This window comes from Microplitis demolitor, chromosome 8, assembly GCF_026212275.2.
Source record: "Microplitis demolitor isolate Queensland-Clemson2020A chromosome 8, iyMicDemo2.1a, whole genome shotgun sequence".
NCBI lineage: Eukaryota > Metazoa > Arthropoda > Insecta > Hymenoptera > Braconidae > Microplitis > Microplitis demolitor.
The window spans coordinates 17,189,213-17,210,420 of record NC_068552.1 but is presented as its reverse complement, the minus strand read 5'-3'; the positions used below and the strand labels follow the sequence as shown (position 1 = coordinate 17,210,420).

The following is a 21,208-nucleotide window of genomic DNA, read 5'->3' as shown; positions in this document are numbered from 1 at the left end:
GCAATTTTAACCTGAGGTGCATCAAAGTGCGTTGACGTAAAGGGGATATTGATTGGAGTACAAAGCTTCCTAGTGATATCATCTACTGGGGACGTGATAAAGAAGACGCTCAATAGAGATAAGACTACGAGATAAGTAATGGTCGTGCAGTAATCTAATAAAATAATAATAATAAAAACACATAAATGTCCGGGTGAAGGGGCAAGGCTGTCTAACCCGTGAAGGTGATGTCAGGGCCGTCTCCGCGACAGTATTGTTGGTGATTGGTGGCGGTGGTGGTGGTAGCATGGTTATATGAATAGTGCTGGAAGAAGAAGAAGAAGTAGAAGAAGATATGGATGGGTCGTGAAGCTGTCGCTGATTGTTGTTGTTGTTGTTGATGTTGATGCCGTTGGTATGGTGATGATTGCGAAAGTTCCGAGGGCTCGTTGCTGGTACGAACAAGGACGACCGGTCTGTCAGCTTATTCGAGCAAGATGACGATGAAGATGATCGATTGGTTAGAAGTGGAGACCTTCTGGTCGGGCTGCTGTTTATCGCGAGACTTTTTAATTTTTCCTCGATGCTGCTGCTCGAGTGTCGCTGCTGTTCGTCATCGGGCTTAACTGTTTCGTCAATAAACCCAATCACTATCGCGTCGTCGTCATTTGCCTCGTGATTGGCTCCGTGTTTGCTGTCGCGTGCGTGCCGTCTATTTCTCGTTGACGAGTTTCGGTCACCGCTACCGCTTTTGGATGACTTTAGAAGCGTGTAAGGCATCCGGTCGTTCGTGATGATTGACTTTGATCGACCGAGAAGCAAACTCACGCTCGGCGGCTCTGCTCGGTACGCCACCGAAGGTTGACAGTCGTCACGCCCAATTGCTTCCGCTTGGGAACTCGATTCGTCGCTATCGCGAGCTGTGTGTTCGAGAATCGCTCTCGTTGTTCTTAACGAACTTTTCGGATGCAATGACTGGGTTGATGATGAAGATGACGTTATTGTCGTCGCAGTCCCCATGTGGTGGCCACTTTTCACCAGCAGCTGATGGGTCGGTATGAAGGTACGCAGCGCCATCGGATGCCGAAGCTGGGACTTCTTCTCCTCGGCCTTTGTTTTTCCAAGCATTAATATTTTTAAATTACCTCTGGGTTTATTTGCACGGGATGTGGTCATTCTTTTATCTAGTGGGTTAAGACAATTGCGCAAGTACATCATCATTCGTTTCATAGCTCATTCAAAATTCATTCAAATTCATTCATTGGTTACTTATTTTTGTGAAGAGGTTTATTGAACTAATTTATTATTCTGGAGGAAGTGGTTAATTTAACCCATTTAGAAATTTATTTTTAAGCTGAATTAATTAATTTCATTTGAATTACTCGTTAATCATATTACTCAGAAAAGCTATGAAGTATTTTTATTTAAAACAACGATCGAAGTCTAAAAGCATCTAGTAAAATGAAGTTTTTAATTCTATAAAAATTAATGAACTTTTTTGTATAATGTAATATTATATTGTTAAGAATATTCGAAAAATACTTCATTAGCCGAGGTGCAGATTGTGATTTTAGTTAATCAAATACCAAAATAGAAGTTCGGGCTACTGGTGGGAATGCAAAAATGGTAACTGATAAATTACAGCGAGTCTTATAGGTAAATTGATTACTTAATAATGGATTTAGTATAAAAAGTAGCGTACCCTATCAAATATGTCCATGACCTCGTCCCACCACTAAAAAAAATACAATTGCGTTAAACTATGCACTTAAAGTTGGTTCGGAAGTTAAAATATTAAGTTTCGGCAGTTTTAATTGCAACCAAATCAGCAGTTTTGCAATTACTCATCAAATAATCATCTATATAGATGTACATATATATATATAATTCACTATGCTTCTTATTATATTATATATATATATTTGATTATCATTAGTGTTGAGAGCAAAGCATTCTACAAAGCTTGAGAAAATCAATATTTGAATTAGAGATGTCACGGGATGTCTCTGACACTTAAATACCGTCAGATAAAAATAATTATCGAGTAAATAAATTTTTAATGCAACTCTTAACGCTCGACATTCCTTAAAATATCAGCAGCAATTGAAAGTTAATATCAATTTCTTCGTTTATTATTTCACTTGTCAGACTTCTGAAAAAAACTATTTTATTTGATACTCTAGTGTACAGGAAAAAACTAATCGAATGAAAGTAAATATTCTTGATTCAAGAACCCCGATAGCCACCATAACCCCAAGTTAACGAAGCTACGGCTGGAATCTGAAGTCAACTTAACAGCAAAAGTTGGAGAGCAAACAGTTGCGGTTAAGTTGACAGTAGATTGTCTGTAACTTGAATTTAATTTTACTTCAAATGTTACTGTCAGTTAATGACGTTAAGTTGGTTGAAAGTTTCACTTGAAATTGACAGCAAGTTTTTCTGTCAAATTACATCTAGATGACATAAGTGGATTTGCATCAACTTGCAGGCAAGTATTATCCAGCCGCTTACTAGAAACTTGTCGTTAGGTTAGCCGAAAATGTTTCACTGCAGAACTTGCTGAGCAAGGTGGCTATCGGGGAAATTTTTTTGAAAACTTCAATTTTCTTGGATAAAGTTATAATTTCCTCTGGTCAAGACAAATTCTTTTAACTCAAGAAAATCTTTACTTGGATCCCGAAAACATTTGTCTTCAAAATAGACGTGGGTAGTTCCGGGAACATTTTCGGCGCGAAGAGGAACTAGTTCCTGGAATCATATCCGTGGAACTGTTCAATGTTTTTAATTCTCATGAAGCTTCCGTATTTAGAACGTAGACATACAAAATATTCTAGTATACACAACATTATGCTATGCGACCTATGTGTTTAAGACGCATTCACGGCAAATTATATTATTTTATACTAAATAGAAAATGAATTATGATTGGTATTCAACTCAGAGTTTCATAAAAATTCACCAATCTAAGATTATTCTGCTGCTTTACTGCTTGTTAGAAATGACAGCAGTGGACAAAAAACAAACTAGTGAGTATACTAAAGTGAATTTTGAGGAACGATCGGATACGTATCCGACAAAAGACATAGTTAATGGAACTATACAGATCTGGAACTACCCACCTCTACTCCAAAAATATTTTCTTGACAAGATTTTCTTTTCTGGATTAAAAACTTCTCACATAATTTTTTACACGAAAATATTTTAGACTCCTTTATCTGACTACGGATTCTTAGATACTAAATTTTAAATTATTTGTGTCAGTGCAGAGCTTTGTCTCCGAAAGAGTTAAAATTATCGAAATTTCATCAATTATTATCTATAGATTGTCTTATGAAATTGAATAACGAATGGAAATTAATAGTGATGTCTTATTGATTTGAAGCCAACTTTCAAAATAATTTCCATTATGGAAGTCCTGCATATTTAATATTATTGAAAGGTTTGTAAGGCTCTATTTTTAAATAAAATGTTAAGGAACTTGAGAGGTATTTAATTCAAAAGTATTAAATGATATGAAAAATGATATAAAAGCTTTCTGCCATGAATGTTACTTAAAGTCGAGCGCTAAGAGGATGAAATATTTCTTGATTAGAATACACTTAAAATATTAAGAAAATTATATAAATAATTAATTACAGTATTAATTATTTGTTTGTGTAATAATAATAAAAGTAATTGGACTAAAAATGAAAATTACCTTTTTCTTTTTAGTCATAGTCAGCTGAAAGTAAATGTATTCAAAAAGTAGTCATGTGCGTTATTCAAATATTCGTCCGTCACCAATTTCATTTAATGACATGATATTTACAGTGATAAAAAAAAAAAAAATAAAGAAACGGAGAAAAACGATTATTTACCTCTTTAGTTTCTTTTTCACCGATAGTAGATTGACCTGGTTGATAATTCTCAATGCGTCCCGGTTGATTTCGATAAACTTCAGCCGTCGTTTTCACCAGCGCGCTTCTAAAAATAAATCCGCGATTAAATAATTTCAAGCTTTGCTTTATCGGACTTTAAAAAACTAAAATAACTTGGATTAATTTACAAAATGTTAGTTTAAAAATAAGTAATTAAATAATTTGTCAATTACTTTCTTGGCATCGTCGAGATTGTCGAGTCATTTTCTTTATTTCTTTGACGTCTCCGTATATCCAATGTCGCGGACTTGTCTGCATACGCACGTGGCTCAGGTTCGCTTAAATAACCGCTGGCACTTCCATGCCCGTATCTAAATCCTGAAAATATAAACAAAAATTATTAGAATATTTACTTTTATTAATCAATACACTGTAAAAAATTTTCGAGTGAACGCGAATTAAATCCATAGTAAATTACTGTTTATTTATTTAATTCCCTCGAGGTAAAATTTACTCCGTATGCAGCGGGATTTTTTTTGAAAAACTCTGAAACTCCGAGTATCGGAATGAATTTGAATTTAAATATAATCTGTCATCACTCCCGATTTTTTTACAGTGTAATATTATAAATTATTTATCAAAGTGCATCATTAATAATTAAATATATCTCTGTAAAGGCTTTAATTCATTATTATTTAATAGCTTTCGCGGTTGACAGTAATTTATAATACACCTCGCATTACTCAAACACCATTCGGGTAAATGTTTTATTTTCACTACCTTATTTACTGTCTCAAGCGTTTTGCACCAGTTGTTTTAATAATAAAAGCTCCAGTGCCACGAAAAAAAAAAATATATATGTATATAAATAAACACAAACAAACGTCAGTTGAAATATAATTACTTAATTATTAAAAGTTTAAATAAAATAAACTAAAAACACCGTGCTTTAAATTCAGCATTTAAATTTTTACGCGGCACTGAAGTACGTGTTAGCAAACACTTGAAACATTAGTAAAGTTTAAACGAAAAATAAAAAGCAGTCGGAGAAAAAAAACACTTTTATTTTATTATTTATTAATATAATTATAGTTATAAATGCTAGTACACACGTTTTATCAGTGTTATATATATGTAGTGTTATTAATGATAAATATGATACATATTATAAAGTATGTGTATTAAATAATAGATATATATAGACATATAATATATGCTCTTATACATGTAAAGTACCGAATATTTGATATGAACTATAAACTAATGAAAGCTAGATGCTAATTCAAGCTCAAGTTAAGCATCGTTAATATTAGTCGAGTAGCTATACACTATACACCAATATATATATACATATATATGGCGGTAATTATTAAAGCTCGCAGCTGAGAAGATATTCACCTCGCCGTGGCTTGTATCGGATAGTCACGTAGTCATCTGCAAATGCGAAACATTAATGTGTTGCTATTTTAAACCTATTAATATATCATGTATATGTGTATGTATATGTATTCTGCCCACATACGTCACTCAATTTACGTATAAATAGTTACAGTAATGCATAAATGATTTTAAATAGGTTATTATTGAGTTATAAGTTTGTTATTATGTCCAATGGAAACTGACCGTCTTTGCCGGCACGGTGGAGCGAGTCGTACATTTGTTTGTACCACTTTGCCTGGTTATCGTCTTTTACCTCCTAGAAAATACATACGTCAGAATTTTATGCTCAAAGCTTCGGTGCTATTCTATTATTATCAGTAATTTTCTCTTTATCGTAAATAAATAATAAAGTAAGCGAAAGTCTACGAGAATAGTCGATAGAATATAACTTACCGATCTAAGAGCAACGGGAATCCCGTCTTTAGTTGTCGGTCCGATGCCTTCTATTTTTCGCGGTGGATTTTCCATTTTTCTAAGGTCTTCTTCTTCTTCTTTGGGCTTTTTTTCGTATTCTTTCACCGTATAAATTAATTTTATTGATTACATAAAATTAAAAATACTTTTAGGTATTTTTAAACCCGTGGAATGAGTAAAGCGCTGGTCGATATTATTTTTAAAAATCTATACGAGATAATAAATTATAATAACTACTTACTTATGTCTTCAGTGGTGTCGTTATTTTTGAAGCTGGCGGTCTCAGTGAGGTAGGCAGCACCTTTGGGCAATTGACCCTCTGGGAAATAATGTTGTAACAATGGTTATAAATAAGAGAGAAGAAAGAATAAAAATATAACACATAAGTGGACCGTTGATCATGCAGTACAAGTTGGCACGTGACAATTAAGTAAGATAAAGCGGTAAGATTTAATACAACTCACCTCTGGCCTTTTGCAGGAGAGTAATTGTCGGATTTTGCGCACGCGGTAGTCTTGGTGTGGTTGCGAGGGTGTTCAACCCTTGGGACGGCACCGAGTGAGAGTTTACGATCCGCGGGCTTATATTATAAGAAGTTGAGTTGGTGGCAGTGCCGTTACTGGACGTACTGTTCTTATTTTCCGTTTCCTGCTGGTGATGTTCGTTTTTCCAGGGCGGCTGCGACAGTTGCTCCGCCTGGGAAACAATAAACCACCGACACAACACTCAATACTGGTTCGTATGATGGAAAAGAGTATTAAAGCGAGCGGTTGGATTCGAAATAGACTTTTCAATGCCAGTCACGTTTTACGTGCACCGTGACAGCTAATATGAATAATATCGAGAAAGAAATACCGATCTCACTTTTGAATGTTTCTGATGCTACGTTTCCGACGTATTTCTAACAGCGAATTTATATTTCAGTTATATTATAAATTTCACTCACCTGAGCTTTTTTTCTCCGACCTAGAATAGGACTTTCGAAGGTGACTGGACGAAACTCTTTGCGCTCGGCAACAGGACTCGCTCCTGCGCTGGAAGGAGTCCAAACTGGCGGTATACCAGCATCTCTTTCTGTATTCTTGCCTCGATCTGGACTGCTCGGTTGCTGCTTATGCGAAGGCGGCTCGCTGCTGCTGCCCGGTGACCAAACACCTGTCGACATAACAAATCGATCCAATAAATCAACTTTTTATTATAAAAAATACCCACTGGCGGATCCACGCTCTGTTTGAATTTAGTAGCGCAATATCCAGAAACAAATATCACACAGTTTCCCTTCCGGTTATACAAAATGCTCTTTTTTTCTTTAGCTATTATTTTTTTTGCCCATATTTATTAGACATTATATGGACTTTATATTGAGTAACATGCAGATTAAGAGGCGCAGACATTTAATGTCACACCACAACTTGACACAATTATTTTAAAACAATTCAGCATGCTGTACAAATAATTCAATCGATTTTATGCGGTCTCTTTAATTCCTTAAGTAGATTAACTTGTCTAGTAAAAATAACTCTGTGACAGCTGATTGAATTAACTTTTCAGCGAATCGATGGAATTAAAACTCGAGTATTTTAAATCAAGCTTAATTGCACTGTTTTTTAAAAATATTATTTTTTATATAATTAACGCTTTTAACTTTTTTCACCATAAATCGGCAGCTTACTACTATTTGTTACCCAGCTTAAAAATAAAAAAACATTTTTCATAAAATAAAATGCGGGTAGATTTGAGAAACGTCATACGGGTGACTGTCAAATAATAAATGCTGTTAGAATGGCTCATGGTCCGAGAAGTTTGATGCTTTGGACAACTCTTTATAGACTAGGGACCAGAGACTAGAGACTGGAGACTAGACTTAGCAAGCCAGCAAAGTTTTGGCTTTTAGATTCAAACTTTGGATCTACAAGGTATAAGTGTAGGTGTGGATGTGGCTGTGGGTAGACAGATACTAGATATAGTGCATTAAACATGCGCATATATATATTTATATAAGGAATAAGGAAGTGAGACGAAATGGAGCAAGATCAAAATGGTAAGACGACATTTGGGTGTTCGAGTTGTCGAGGACGAGTCAAAACGACTAGACGGTAATCTAGCGAGTGGAGGAGACGTATTACATAAAAGGCCCATCTTTTCTGGCTCTTCCTACTCTCTGCTCGTACGTTTACGTTTCTAAATGGTTTCTGGTGTACTGACAGTTGGACTAGTATTAGTACAAGTTGAGATAGAGGTAGCAGAGATAGAGGCTTGAGGCAGAGGTGGGTTACGTCGGCCAGCAGACCAAGTGAATAAATTTGTCAGTAGACCGTCTAGTCGGGTGATGCTATAACCGACCAATGTATTTTCAACTAACTACCACGAGGTTTTGTTATATACACTAGTGATTAAATTATTATTTTACTATTTTATAATTCAACAAGATCACAAATCAGAGATTATTTTAATAATTTTACCTCTATTTAAATAACCGTTTTATTAACCCGCCTTTATTAATTATTATTATAATTATAATTATCATTATAATTATGAAAATGTTTTATCGTGACAGCCGGGTTTAAATACTGATTGAAATTTCGTCATAACAAGCTCGTTATTTGCATTAATTTATTTCCCGAGATGAACTCATTAAAAAATTATAAAGTTTCAAAAACATTAATATCTCCACTACTGAATGCATACGTACACTCCAGGCTATTATGTTTATTTACCCAGCGTATTAAATGTAATGAAATAAATAAAAAATAGTATGAAGAAGTGTATCACTATATGTACATTGAAATGATGTAACACGATCAGTGGGTTAATACAAAAACTTAATTAGCGAAAGCAACTGCGATATGGTATTACACGAAATTTCTGGAGCATAAACTCTGTTTCCATCCACTGGTAGTGCTGTGGCAGCAGTTATGCCAATTCCATTTCGACTATTCACCCAGTCAGTTAATTTAATAAACAATAAGCTTATTGTCTTCTTGAGATCTACTTGGCTCAAGGGAGAAATTACTGTTGCATGCTGGCAAAAAATTTTTTGCATTAAATATTCAAGTACAAGCTGACAAGAAAAAAATTATAAATTATGCACTGTGAGTATGGAAGTATCCGTCATTCGGAGTTCTGGAGTTTTGGAAAAAGTCATTCCGTATATGGAGTATACTGTAAAAAATTGGAAGTCATTACGGATTTTATTTAAGTCCAAATTCACTCCGTAACTCGGAGTTCCAGAGTTTAAAAAAAAATTACTTTGCATAAGGAATAAATACACTGAAAAAAAAATAATCGGTAGCTACTACCGATTATTTTCGGTAGCTGCGTCGATTAATTTTCGGTAACTGGAACCGAAAAAAAATTTGTGGATGTTACCGAAAATTAGGTAACGTACTGAAATAATAGGTGGCGGCCACTAAAAAATAGTTGGTAGCGGCTACCAAAAAATAATCGGTAGCCGCTACCGATTGCCAATATGTAGCTGCTACCAATTATTTTTTTCAGTGTAGTGACTTTGTTTTTTCATCAGAGTGATCTGGATTTTAAATCCGAATTCCCTCCGATTCAGAGTTTTAATAAAAAAAAAAAAAAAAAAAAAAAAAAAACTCATCTTCGGAGTGAAGTGAATTCTCACTTTGGATTAAATCCGCAATTTATTTACAGTGTAATTATTGTTACTAAATATTAGTACCGGGTTTCATGAACTTAACAAGACAGTAATTATTAAGTAAATATGTATAGCTTAAGCAGGAGCATACAAAGAATGAAATAAAATAAAATTAAAGGATTATAATGAGAGTGCAATGCATTGTCGACACACGCGATTTACCTGATTTTACAAAGGAGGCCTTAAACTTGGGCTTAAGCATTCTCTCTGTAATTAAAGACGTTACTGACTTAATGATCTTGAGACACGTTGTATTAAGGACTGATGCTGTTTGTTTGTCAGTGTCATGAGTTTATAAATGACGACGATGGCTACGAGCAGCACACAGCAACAGTTATGACTATGACGAACGTACAAGTTTAATTGTTGTACAAGTAACACTAGAATTATTGCCAGTGTTGAGAAATGCCCGATGAAATATAAAGTGCGCATCTGTTCCATTTAATATACCGGCAACAGTACCAGACTAGACCATTCTACAGTACAGTTATTTCTAAGAGTCAGTACGTCGTTATATAGTTTGCATGAAAACTTTTCGAGAGACGCTCTGATGTTTGCCTATTGATAAACTTTTAGATTGCTTTCCAAGCGTTTACTGTATCCATAAACCTTACTGTTAACTTTCTTTCTCTTCCTCTATAAACTACCATACGGTACACACTATAGACCATAGCCTGCTATCACTACACGGCGCCCACCAATCGATTGTTTGTTTAATACCAAAAACAATCAAACCTTTTAATTCACGAAAAACTTTTTTACCTATGTACGTACCTTCACTATACATTTATACATTAAATAAACTTTTAGATAGTGTCTAGTGTCTAGACTCTAGACTCTACTGTATACTCTAGATTCCCGAGTCTGTATTCTAGATTCTACATTTCCATCAAGTATACCACTGCTTTTTTTTTTATTTTTTTTAACGTAAAGTTTGCGTCAGTGAGGCTCACAAAGCCATCGTTGGAAAGGTTCTGGTAGAAGTGGAAGTGGGAGGGGTATGATGCAGATGGGTCGACCACAACTCACTGGACTAAAGCCTAGGCCCGAAGGAACCGCCACGAGTCATGAATATATAAACGTGCTTGATGAGCTTTCACAACGACGTCGACGTCGCTCGGCCTTGGTGTTCGGTCCAAGAAGATTAGACGCGCTTAGTTTCTTGCTGTGACTACGGGTGTAGACCCGTGTTACTCGACTGTTCTATACTCTGTAGACCGTCAGAAGCTAATGCTTTTTTTAAGCTTTCCGTAAAAGGATACCCTGGTGGATCGTCTGGAAAGGACAAATGGAACGAATCTCCAAGTTCAATTACAGCTAACAACGAAATTCCACAACAATACCCATACTTTTTTTTTATCTCCAACTCCGCTCTCTTATTCCTTTATTTTAATATCCTATTAAAAAGTGAGGCGAATGGAATATTATAGACTGTAGTAAACTTTTCTTTGCTGAAGCAGGAGTATGGGAAGGAGCAGAAGGAGCAGAATCGCGTTATCGTCAATTCACTTAACTTAAACTTGCACGAACCATTAACGTTCTCATTTGTAAATATGCCCTACTACACATCTACGAGCTCTTTTATTTTTCATTTTTTATTTTTCTTCTCATTCGGCCTCCCTCCCCAAGGCCATTTCCCTACTCCGCCATATAAATTTAAATATTATTCTTGGACTACTTCGTAATGTACCAACATAACTAACGCCACTACCACTAATATAAATCAGAGTTTCTATTTTAATAACGTCAAGTAATTGCCTCGACTGCAGACCGTTTAAAATTATTATTTTTCGATACAAACCAATCTAGTTGGCAAATTAAAATATATTAATTTTTTAATTAAATCTATTAATACACCTAATTTAACACCCAGTCAAGACTCCTATCCTTTCCGGTACCCATTTACAATTATTTATTACATGAGCTTCTTTAATGCGTACGTTCCTCTATATATTCTCCGTAACGCGATATCTGCTTACGCAACGGCAAAATTAGGAAAGACCCACTGCAAGCGGATTGCACAATTCCCGAAACAACTTCCGGTTGCAAGTGCATCACTATTTAATTACCCGCCCAAATAATCCTCTGTCTAATTTATCAACTAATTAGACCAACTCAAACAACGATAACACCGGCCATAGTAATGCGATAACAATAGTAACAAAAATAAAGGTATTGTTATGTTCAACTCAGCAGATGAAAGTTTGAGCCCGAGCTTCGGATAAAAGTTTAAGCTTGTGGCCGGAGTATGATGATCTGTGTCGCAAGTTGCGGTCACTTCCACCAAGTTCCTTTACAGAGACAACCTGTTGGATTTCTCCTTATTCCTCTTCTACTCCGCAATCTCGGGTCTTATTTTTTTCCACCGAGAATCTCAACTGTAGACGACGGGCCGGTCATTTTTATGAGATTTGTCAAGTAAATGGCATAAACTACTGATGAAATGAGAGCGAACTAAAAGAATCAAGGAACCACTCACTTTTTTACAGCATCAAAAGAACAACAGTAAAGTCAACACACAATTAAATTCTCGCGGCCAGTGTTTAAATAACACAGAGCAGATAGAGAACGGGGATAAAGAAAGAGCGAACGTCACGTGCTGCAGCAACTAAATCTCGTTCCCTTTTTCCGTCAGCACTTATTTTATTTATCAAGACTAACTCACTCACTGGTAGGCTCGTCAACTGAGCGACAGCCAGAATTGCGTGCGCGACGATCGAAGTAACCCCGACACAACTAACGAGAGGTAGAGTAAGACTGAGGCGTCGCGACGCCCCAAGCTCTCTTGCAATCGCGCCAGCTACTCGCGACGATGACGATCACGACGACGCCGCTATATACATATATAGTTGTAGGTCTACGTCAACGTTAAACACCCGAGCAATAATGGCATGCATGGAGGCTCACGGTTCTCTGCGTCCCTGAATAAGATCAAACAAATTGAACCGTTTGCTTGGTATTTTTCCCGGCCGCTTTAATTTCCCGCGCAAATAACAAGTAAATGAATTCTGCGCTAAAAAAAATTTTTATTTATAAATGTATTTTTTTATTGTTTGTTTGTTTTAAAATTATTTTTATTTTATTTACTTACTTACTGTTGGTGTACTTTAGGAACCGGCATTTAAAATTCAAAGCACAAAAATATTTTTTTTTATTCACACTAAACACGTGTCTTATTGTGACCTCAATTGCGATTCTTCGCGTGCCGTCTAAGGTACATTGAGATAACAACGTTTACTTCCAGAACGAGAAAGTTCGATGGAACGACGTCAAATCGAATTTCTTGATGGAAGAGAGAAGTGTCTCAGGGATGAAATAAGCCGAGACAAAGATAGGGAAAGACAAAAAAAGGGAGAGGGAGAGTAAGAGGAAGAGAAAAACAGTGGACGGGATGGCAAAATATTTCTTCAAGTGTATAGCGAGTGGAGTTGGTGCAGCGAGCATTCTAGGGTTTACACACCAAAAGTTACAGTGGCATATAAGAGTATATATGGAGACAGAGATGGAACCGGAGACGTCGTAGAGGACGCCGCAGATTCGCCGAATTGAGTTTCTTATTGGATTTCCGTTTCAGAAGTCGAGTGTATTTTCCGGTGACGTTCTTCGCTCGGAAACCCGATGAAATTGCATCGTTCGCGATGCGGACGTCCTCGAGTATTGCGAATCTACCGACTGTAGAGTAAAGAGTAAAGTATTATAAGAGTTGTATTGTTTTTTATTGATAAATCGTCAAACTTTTTTTAAATCTCTAGCCAGCAGACCCGTTCCTACCCGAGTTAGTTTTTAAAACTGTACTGCTGGGTAAATTAAAAAACTAATTACGGTCCCTGCGAGGTACGTGATGATGGCCGGAAAGTCCGACGGAATATTTTCCCCGATGTTTAAATTATCGGTAACGAGGTGAGTAAGCGAGGATCAGAAACGCAGAAGTTAACGAGAAAACCGGAATGCGAAATGGTCACGTGTAAAATTTATTGCGGGGGTCTAGAATCTCCTGATTGATCGTCGCCAATAATCATTTCACAATCTAGTTTATTCTCTATGCGAATGTCCTCTATATATATATATATATTTATAGCTATATGTATGTATACATTTAAATGTGAATAATAATGCACTCGTTATAGCGAACAAGCGAGTAAATTTGTCAATTTAATCACTCCGACAAATGCTCATTTGTTTAGTAACTCATGTTTATATATAATAATATTCCGCAAAACGAAATTAGTATAGCTTTTAATTAAAGTAATAATGTTATTAAAAAAAAAAAACGCACCTTGCCGAAGGAGAAAACCTTTGGACTCGCCTAAAGCCGTGTCGATCTCCTGAAGCAAATCGGCGTCATTCGTTTTCTCTTCAGTCGCAATGCCATACCCTTCAACCAAAAAAGCATGCCCAAGTGCCAAAGACTAAAAGTAGCATTTCAAATGAAAAAAAAAAAAAAAATAAAAAAAATACTACATACAACTACTGGTACTACTAATACTTACATGCAACTGCTACAGCCATTTAAATCGCAGACGGATAAAAGCAAGTAAAGTTAAGTAGGTATTTAAAGTGTATAGAGCACTGAGTAAATATAAAGGCGGGGTTATTTTATTTTTAAAATAATAGGTTATAATAAAAAAAGTTTAGTGCAATGATTGTATGTATTTATGTATATAAAATATTTATATATATATATATATATATAAACTCAATGCTGCCGGTGTAGTGACTCATGAATAGCTAATGCAAAGTAACTACACCAAAGTTTATTTATATTTATTTATTTAGAAAAGGTGGCGGTGAAACAAAGTTTTAATGTATTCTGCACCCGATAACATGACGATAGGCTGAAGATTACTTATGTCTTGTGTGCGACAGTAAACACTCTAGTTTCTCTACTCGGCACCATTGAGTTTTCACCAATATATATATATATATATATATATATATATTTCTTGGTCTTGCTCTACTGTATCTGGCTGTTCTCTACTGTTTGCTTGTTGTAAGTTGTGTGTGCATAAGTTGTTAAGGCTCAGAAATAGACTAAAAGTTTTAAGGTGGTTCTATCGGTCGGCTTCGCTGGTTTTCTGTTAACTGGGATACCCATACTATACTACTGATGTACACACTGTGTCGTACATATTGAGTTGAGTAGTCCAGAGGCAGAGCCAATGGCCTATTTATTCTATCTTATGTGTGTTGCTAGATTGTGGAGATATATATACATATATATAGAAGCATCGCGCGTTTAAATATAGTACACCGAGTCGGTTGATGAGTAGCGGATGCTCTACTGCGGTTAGGTTGTAAAGAGAAATTCAGTACGAGTATGAATCAATGACACGAGATCAACCGCTTATATTTATTCATTTATCGCTACCGTGGTTCTGATAACAGATAGTTTGTGAAAAATTATTTATTATAATTATAAGCTTTCGTTTTAATTCTGAACGTAATGTCGTGTGTGGTTGACTTATTAACTTGCTTGCCTTGTTAATTAGCAATTATTAATTTAAATTTAATTATGATCATTTAAATTTTCTGTTTCGCTGGACTTGCTATCAAAATCTTTCAAAATTAAGACAGCTTAGAACTTGAAAATTTAAAAGTTAATGACATTGTCTAATTTAAGTATATTTTGTAATTATGGTCGGACCTCATTATAAGACTACAAGTTATAAAACTCTTCGCAATTTTTTAAAACTCGCTAGGAACACTTCCCCACCAAAAAATGAGTGAAAATTTTAAGCCGAAACCTCGCGATAAGATTTACGAACAGTATGACTAAAATCGAGATACAGTAGGACCTCGTTATAAGACTATTAGTTTCTCTCTCAAACTATCGCGATGTCTGGTTTATAAAAAAGATAGAATGATAGTCTTATAACGAGGTCCAACTGTAAAATGTCCATATAAATAGATTGTAGATTAAGTAATTTATTTTCATAAAGAATACTCAAAATTTCGTGCTTTCACATAATTAATTAAGGATAAGAATGGCAAAATTTTGTTTATTTATAATTATAGATTTAATAGATTCGATGTATAATAGAGCAGAATTTAACCAAATGCATAAATAAAACGCAAAACGGTGAAATAGTTTTATAACGAGGTCCGACTGTGATGGTAAATTTTTTAGATCACTTTCAGAAAGTGAACTATGAGATTTTTTATGGTTGACCAAAAGTTGAAGAATAATTAATTTAAAATTTAAAAAATGCAATTACTTAAGTCAGTAATGAAGTTATTGCAGCCTAAAATTTTGAAGTTTACTAATGTAAACAATTTTATTCTAAAGGTTGTCTATAAATAACCGCAATCGAGGCTAATTGTGTCAGTTATTTCAACACATTTGTTAATTGTAAAAAATAATCCGCGCTGTCAATTTGTTCATATTAAGAACGTGATTTATTTGAGCTTGATAATTAATTCATTTTTTTTTTTTAGCAATAATGAATTTGTTTATTAGTGAGTTAATTATATTTAACGAGAGATTTATTGGCAAAAATAAATTTTAATTATCGATTTTTAAAAATAGACCTTCACGTTTTTAATTAAAGGCATTATTTTTATGTAATGCATGTTCGGTCCCGTTAATGCCGGGTAATTTATTTCTACAAATTGTACTCTAGGACAGTTTTAATATTTACTCAACATAATTCTATTGTCCAAAATAAGCTGTCAGTTTGGCGATTAGTAATTAATTAAATTTTATCGTGAAAAAATTGTCTAAGCTCAATATTTTATGAAATTTATATTGATCTCATTTGGTCTGCTATATTATTGAATTAATGCTTCATAAAATTGATACAAATTCTATTTACAAAACTTTGACCGACGTTTCAAATGTTAATGTATAAAAAATCAACTTCGTCTGCATTATTATAAATAGTATCGTTAAAGTTTGCTAATAAATTATTCGGATGTCAGATATTTTTATGTATGTCCGAACTCAAAGATCGATATTATCTCAGATTACCTCATACTTTATAAATTAAGTGTCAAGCATAACCATGAGAATTCTAGTTCCATTTATACTTTAATTGAATTATTTAGTGTAATATATTTATGAGGAAAATCTTATTTCGACTGAATATTTAAAAATTTAGTGACCGTTTCAGCCCAATGTGATCGCGAATTTAAAATATTGATGAAACTTTATCAAGATTAAAACAGACAGAAAAAAAAACAATAATCGCAGGCTATAAAGTAATAAATGAGATGAGAAGCACAGCAACGATAAAACTCTGAGTTTAGTAATAAAAGCAATAATCCGTAAAAATAAAATAAAATAATAAACTCTCGAAGATGCTTGGGTTAGTGATTGTTAGGATAACTCTAGTACAAAATAATATATAAGTCGGCGTATAAAAACGAGATATAACACTCGAGCACTCTCGAAGTTTGCAGTGGCAATCTTACACTAGACGAGCACAAAAATCAATCCAACTTTCCAACTATTTTTCCACGTACGACTCACCGTCCTGATGATCATGATGCCGCTGATGATTATGCTTATGATGATGATGATGATCCTCAGTATCAGCGAGCACAAGAAATTCCTGTAGATGCTTGGGTAGTTTCCCAACGTCTTTGATTTCTTTTCCATCGATAAGACACTTGGCTTTCTCATCGCCACGACACTCACATTTATTTTTCTCCTTGACCTCACTCGTTATTATTTGGCTTTGGCTCCTCTCCGTCTTTCTAGTAGCAGTAGCAGAAGTATAAGTACAAGTGGAAGAAGTCTCAGTATCCTGCTCTTGAACAATTTCGGTCTCACTGTCGTCCAAATTGATACCAAACTTATTCATTCTATTTTTGGCCTTCTGGATAAACTCCTTCTGAATGCTACTCATGTTATTGGCAAGATTATTTTTATCATCCGGACTCTCCGGCTTTACAAAGTCGACGTGAGAGCTAATTTTTATAACTTTCTGATGTTTTCTTTCCTCGCGCTCGAGCACTTTATCTCTGTACTCATCGTACATTTTTCCGCGTAGGGTTTCGTCAGTAGTTGGGAAAATTGAAATGGACTTGGGTCTCGCTTGGCGTTTTATCATTTTATTATCGTCAAACATTTTCCCTTCATACGTATCTTTCTGGATCTCTCTACTCTGACTCAACACATCTTCTTTCTCTTGGAGTTTCTCTTGAGGTTCATCTTCTCTATCAAAGAACCTTATACACTTAGTTCTCCCAATCTTTTGTCGGGCAACATTTTCATTTTTCAAAGTTCTCCAGCACTCTTCCTTATTTTCAAACATCCGTATCGACTTTTCAATACGCTCGCCGTCCTTCCCGACTTCAACACTCGTCGACTGTTCGAGATGACCCTCATTCTTCATAAACTCGGTACGACCTTTGTCATCAACTTTCGACTCGTTCTTCCACGATTCTTTACGATTATCACCGATTTCTGAACACCCGCTCGCCTTTAGCGCTCTATCGTGCGAACTTTTATCCTCATCGAGTGCCATTTCCGTTTTCACCTCGTCAAATTCTTTAAAGACTCTATTCACCTCCTTCTCCTCCATCTTTGTCTCCGTTTTCTCCGTCAGTATAACCTTTTTAAGTTTATCCTCAAGCCGTTCAACGTACTCCAACTGTCTGTCAAAGAGCTCTGGTGGTAGTGAGTACCGTCTGCGGCCATCAGCCAGGTCCTTTATGTCTTTAGCCGTTCTAAATCGCTTTAGATTCTCCTCGACTGTCTGCTGGTGCTTATTCTCTTTGTCATCCTCTCGGATTTTCCTTCCTACAATGCTAGTAGTAGTGGCGCTGGTAGTAGTGCTAATAGCTTGACGAGGCTTAAGTGCTTCAGTTTCCGGATCATATCTGCGAGGCTCTAAATAGCTTCGCGGGGGCGTTTGATCAAAGATACTTGTTGTGTCAATGCAGGACCGGTCGACAACTGTACGTTGGATTCTACTTGGTCGTGGTGGTGTCTCCGGCTTGTTGTTATTAATCAACGCAGGGTTCACCTGTCCTGGATCAATACCACGACAAAACAACGGAGTGCGTTTGCAATGCTCGACGGCACTTGACTTGTCTATTATCGCACTCTTGTACGTAATTGGACTCTTGTTCAATGACGCAGTATTAATTATTTCATTAGGAACGTCCGCTGACCGGATTATCAATGCACTGTTGACCCGTGGATGACAACCATCGTTATCAACATCTTTATGATTATTATTATTATCATTATTATTTGAATTTTTATTGTTCTGGTCTCTACGGTTCACTGGACTAAATGCACTTACTTGCTGATTATCTTGACAACTAACTCGTTCACCAGTAAAATGACAAGAGGAAATTTTTTGGTACTTGGAATAGTCCGTGGGGTCATTTCTTGCGAGAGCTAACCAGTCTGAAAGCCGTGTAGTTTTTGTACGATCTTGTCTAACATTTTTATGAGGATTTGAGGCGACTGAGTCCTTGGTAGGAGGAAGAGAATAGTCGTGGTGGTCGTGCTCGTGTTTGTAGCCATTGTCGTGCTCGTTGTCGTTGTCGTTGTCGTCGAGGGTAGCTATAGGATTTTCTTTTATGATCTTGAGAAGTCGGTTAGATGACGAGGTAGTAACTCGATTAGATTGGTTCCACTCGTTGCACTTGCTTTTAAGCTTATTTTCTTTAAAACCCACGTCTTTTTCCGGCACTTCGGCTGCTGCACAAGTCTTTGAGATCAAGTCTTTACTCGAGTTAACTTGCACCCGATAATACTTGGGTATCGTAAACGATTCACAGCGACGATGATCCCCGGTAGTCTCGTGATAGCTGCGGCGATTTAAAAACTTTTTGTGTAGATCGAGAAGCTTGTCCGCGTCGCTTGTGCGTAGTTGTAGACTACTAGTATTGAGTTTCTGCTGGGATGGTGAGAGGCAAACCAGCAGCTGCGGATTTTCACTCGTCGGAACACCCATCCAACTTTTCGGACGTCTCTTTATCATTTCAAAAACTTTTCCTGCTGGATCCACTTCTTCCAGTTCACTACTTTTTATATCTCCGAAAGTTTTTTCGGAATCCGTGGAAATATTGAATTTTGGATGAGTTATCTCGTTGATTATTTGGATGCCGTAAGGCATAGACAGAATTTTTCTAATACAGAGATCCGTCAGCGAACTTGGACTATCGAGATATTTTTCTTGCTTACTCGAATAATCACACGTCTCATGAAGCGGAACATAGTAGAGATCTTTCACTGGCGAACGCGAATTGGTACATTCTAGAGAATTAAAATAACAAGAGGAGGGAGAATAAGAATAAGCACAAGTAGACGAAGCTTTTGAAATATTTTTATCGAGTAAAGTATCAACCGACGGATTATTCGCGATTTCAGAGTTCACTAAAACGAAATCTGTGTCACAGGTGTCCGGGGGAACGTACTTGACGGTGCTTGTAGAGACTGTGCTGGAAGACTCGTGTCCTCCACCGGCGTCGTCGTCGATCTTTAAAAATTCCACGGTAGCAGTTGTTGTGTGCGTATCATCAGCGATGCCACCAGCGGCCTCTCTTGACTCACCCGACGTACTCTGGTTATTCTCGACGTCCACTTGATATCTCAATAGCACCGCATTGCTCCGCTGATAGCCAGCTCCTCTTTCTCCATCATTCCCCCACTCGCTTACAGCTTTATCACTCTCACTCGCGGTATTCACTCTAAATTCCTCCGTCTCGTTCCTTCTTTTCCCCGCACTCTCTCCAAGATTTTCGGGTTCACAGTCGTGCTCGTTATGATCTTCAATCGCACTCTTGACCTTGAAACTGATGCTATCAACAGAACAGCGTTTTTTTTCGAATGGTTTTTCACCTTTAAGTTTTAGCGTCTCAAGTAGATTCTTTTCATCCAACACCGACTCCTCCTCTTTTTCTTTTACTTCCTCTTCCTCTTCCTTGTCTACCTCAACCTCGACAAGGTTTTTATTCTTTTCACAAGACACTTGGTTACCGAAGGGTCGCGAACTTTCGACCTCTTCGTGTCTCTCTGGCTTACGTCGATATTCAACAAAAGCTCTTGTTGTATTAGTCTCGGAAGCAGTAGTAGTAGTAGTATCAGTAGTAGTAGTAGTGGTTGTAACGACAGCACTAGTAAACCGTTGTTGTGGTGATAGCGATAGGACACGTTGTGATTCGCACGCACTTATTCCCAGCGACAACCGCCCGTCTGAAAGATCTGAGCTTGAGATTTTTCGATGCGACGCCGACATCGTGGCACTTAAGTCAGAGTTGCTGTGATCATAAGCTATTTCAGGGTACGACCAAGACGCCTCGATGTTGTTAGCGTCATTGCCAATTTCGACGCCGTCGTAAGCTTCATTACGCAATAATGCCGATGTGTTCTCTTTCGATGACACTCCCCCCTGTCCTCCTTTTTCTTTCCCTCCCCTATTACAGTTTCTTTCCCTTTTTTGCTGTTCTACAGTCTGTGAAATCTCATAAATTGAAAAAGGTGAATTCCAATCCGATAAATTACTTGGGATGAGCAGTGGGAGCGGTGGTCGCGCGGGTTTATCACAGGTGTCGTCTAAGCCAAGGGAAAATTGATTAACTCGGGCTGATGACTCGGAAATAGCGAGAGGATAGTCCATTTGAGGGGGGAACGGTGGCGTGGGTGGTCGTACGGGTTCAATGTCTCTGCTAATGAAACTCGAAGACCTTTTAGGTGGCTCAGGCGGCACTGGCTGTCTTGCCGTACTTGTTAAATCCTCTACTTTATTTCCTTTATTATTATTACTATTATTATTATTATTATTATTATCGTCAGAGTGGTGCAAGTTCTCGGGTGAATAAGATTTCTCATTGTTTGAAATTAATTTATTTATTTCATCCGGTGAACTACAGTCGGATTTAAAACTTATTATTTTTTCAG

The 21,208-nt window shown here is 36.5% G+C and overlaps 1 protein-coding gene across 1 annotated transcript in view; it reads right to left on the bottom strand.

Moving 5' to 3' along the window:
- LOC103578838 (uncharacterized) overlaps nucleotides 1-20,665 on the bottom strand; it is a 39,004-nt gene extending 18,339 nt beyond the window's left edge. The window contains exons 1-10 of the mRNA XM_008560043.3: nucleotides 16,820-20,665; nucleotides 6,637-6,845; nucleotides 6,155-6,386; nucleotides 5,932-6,009; nucleotides 5,670-5,788; nucleotides 5,460-5,532; nucleotides 5,235-5,270; nucleotides 4,070-4,214; nucleotides 3,837-3,942; nucleotides 1,682-1,714 (exon numbers count right to left, since the gene is read on the bottom strand). Coding sequence (XP_008558265.3) covers nucleotides 1,682-1,714; nucleotides 3,837-3,942; nucleotides 4,070-4,214; nucleotides 5,235-5,270; nucleotides 5,460-5,532; nucleotides 5,670-5,788; nucleotides 5,932-6,009; nucleotides 6,155-6,386; nucleotides 6,637-6,845; nucleotides 16,820-20,546 — 4,758 coding nt within the window. The 5' untranslated portion in view covers nucleotides 20,547-20,665. The remainder of the gene's footprint in view (nucleotides 1-1,681; nucleotides 1,715-3,836; nucleotides 3,943-4,069; nucleotides 4,215-5,234; nucleotides 5,271-5,459; nucleotides 5,533-5,669; nucleotides 5,789-5,931; nucleotides 6,010-6,154; nucleotides 6,387-6,636; nucleotides 6,846-16,819) is intronic.
- Nucleotides 20,666-21,208: the final 543 nt, after the last annotated feature.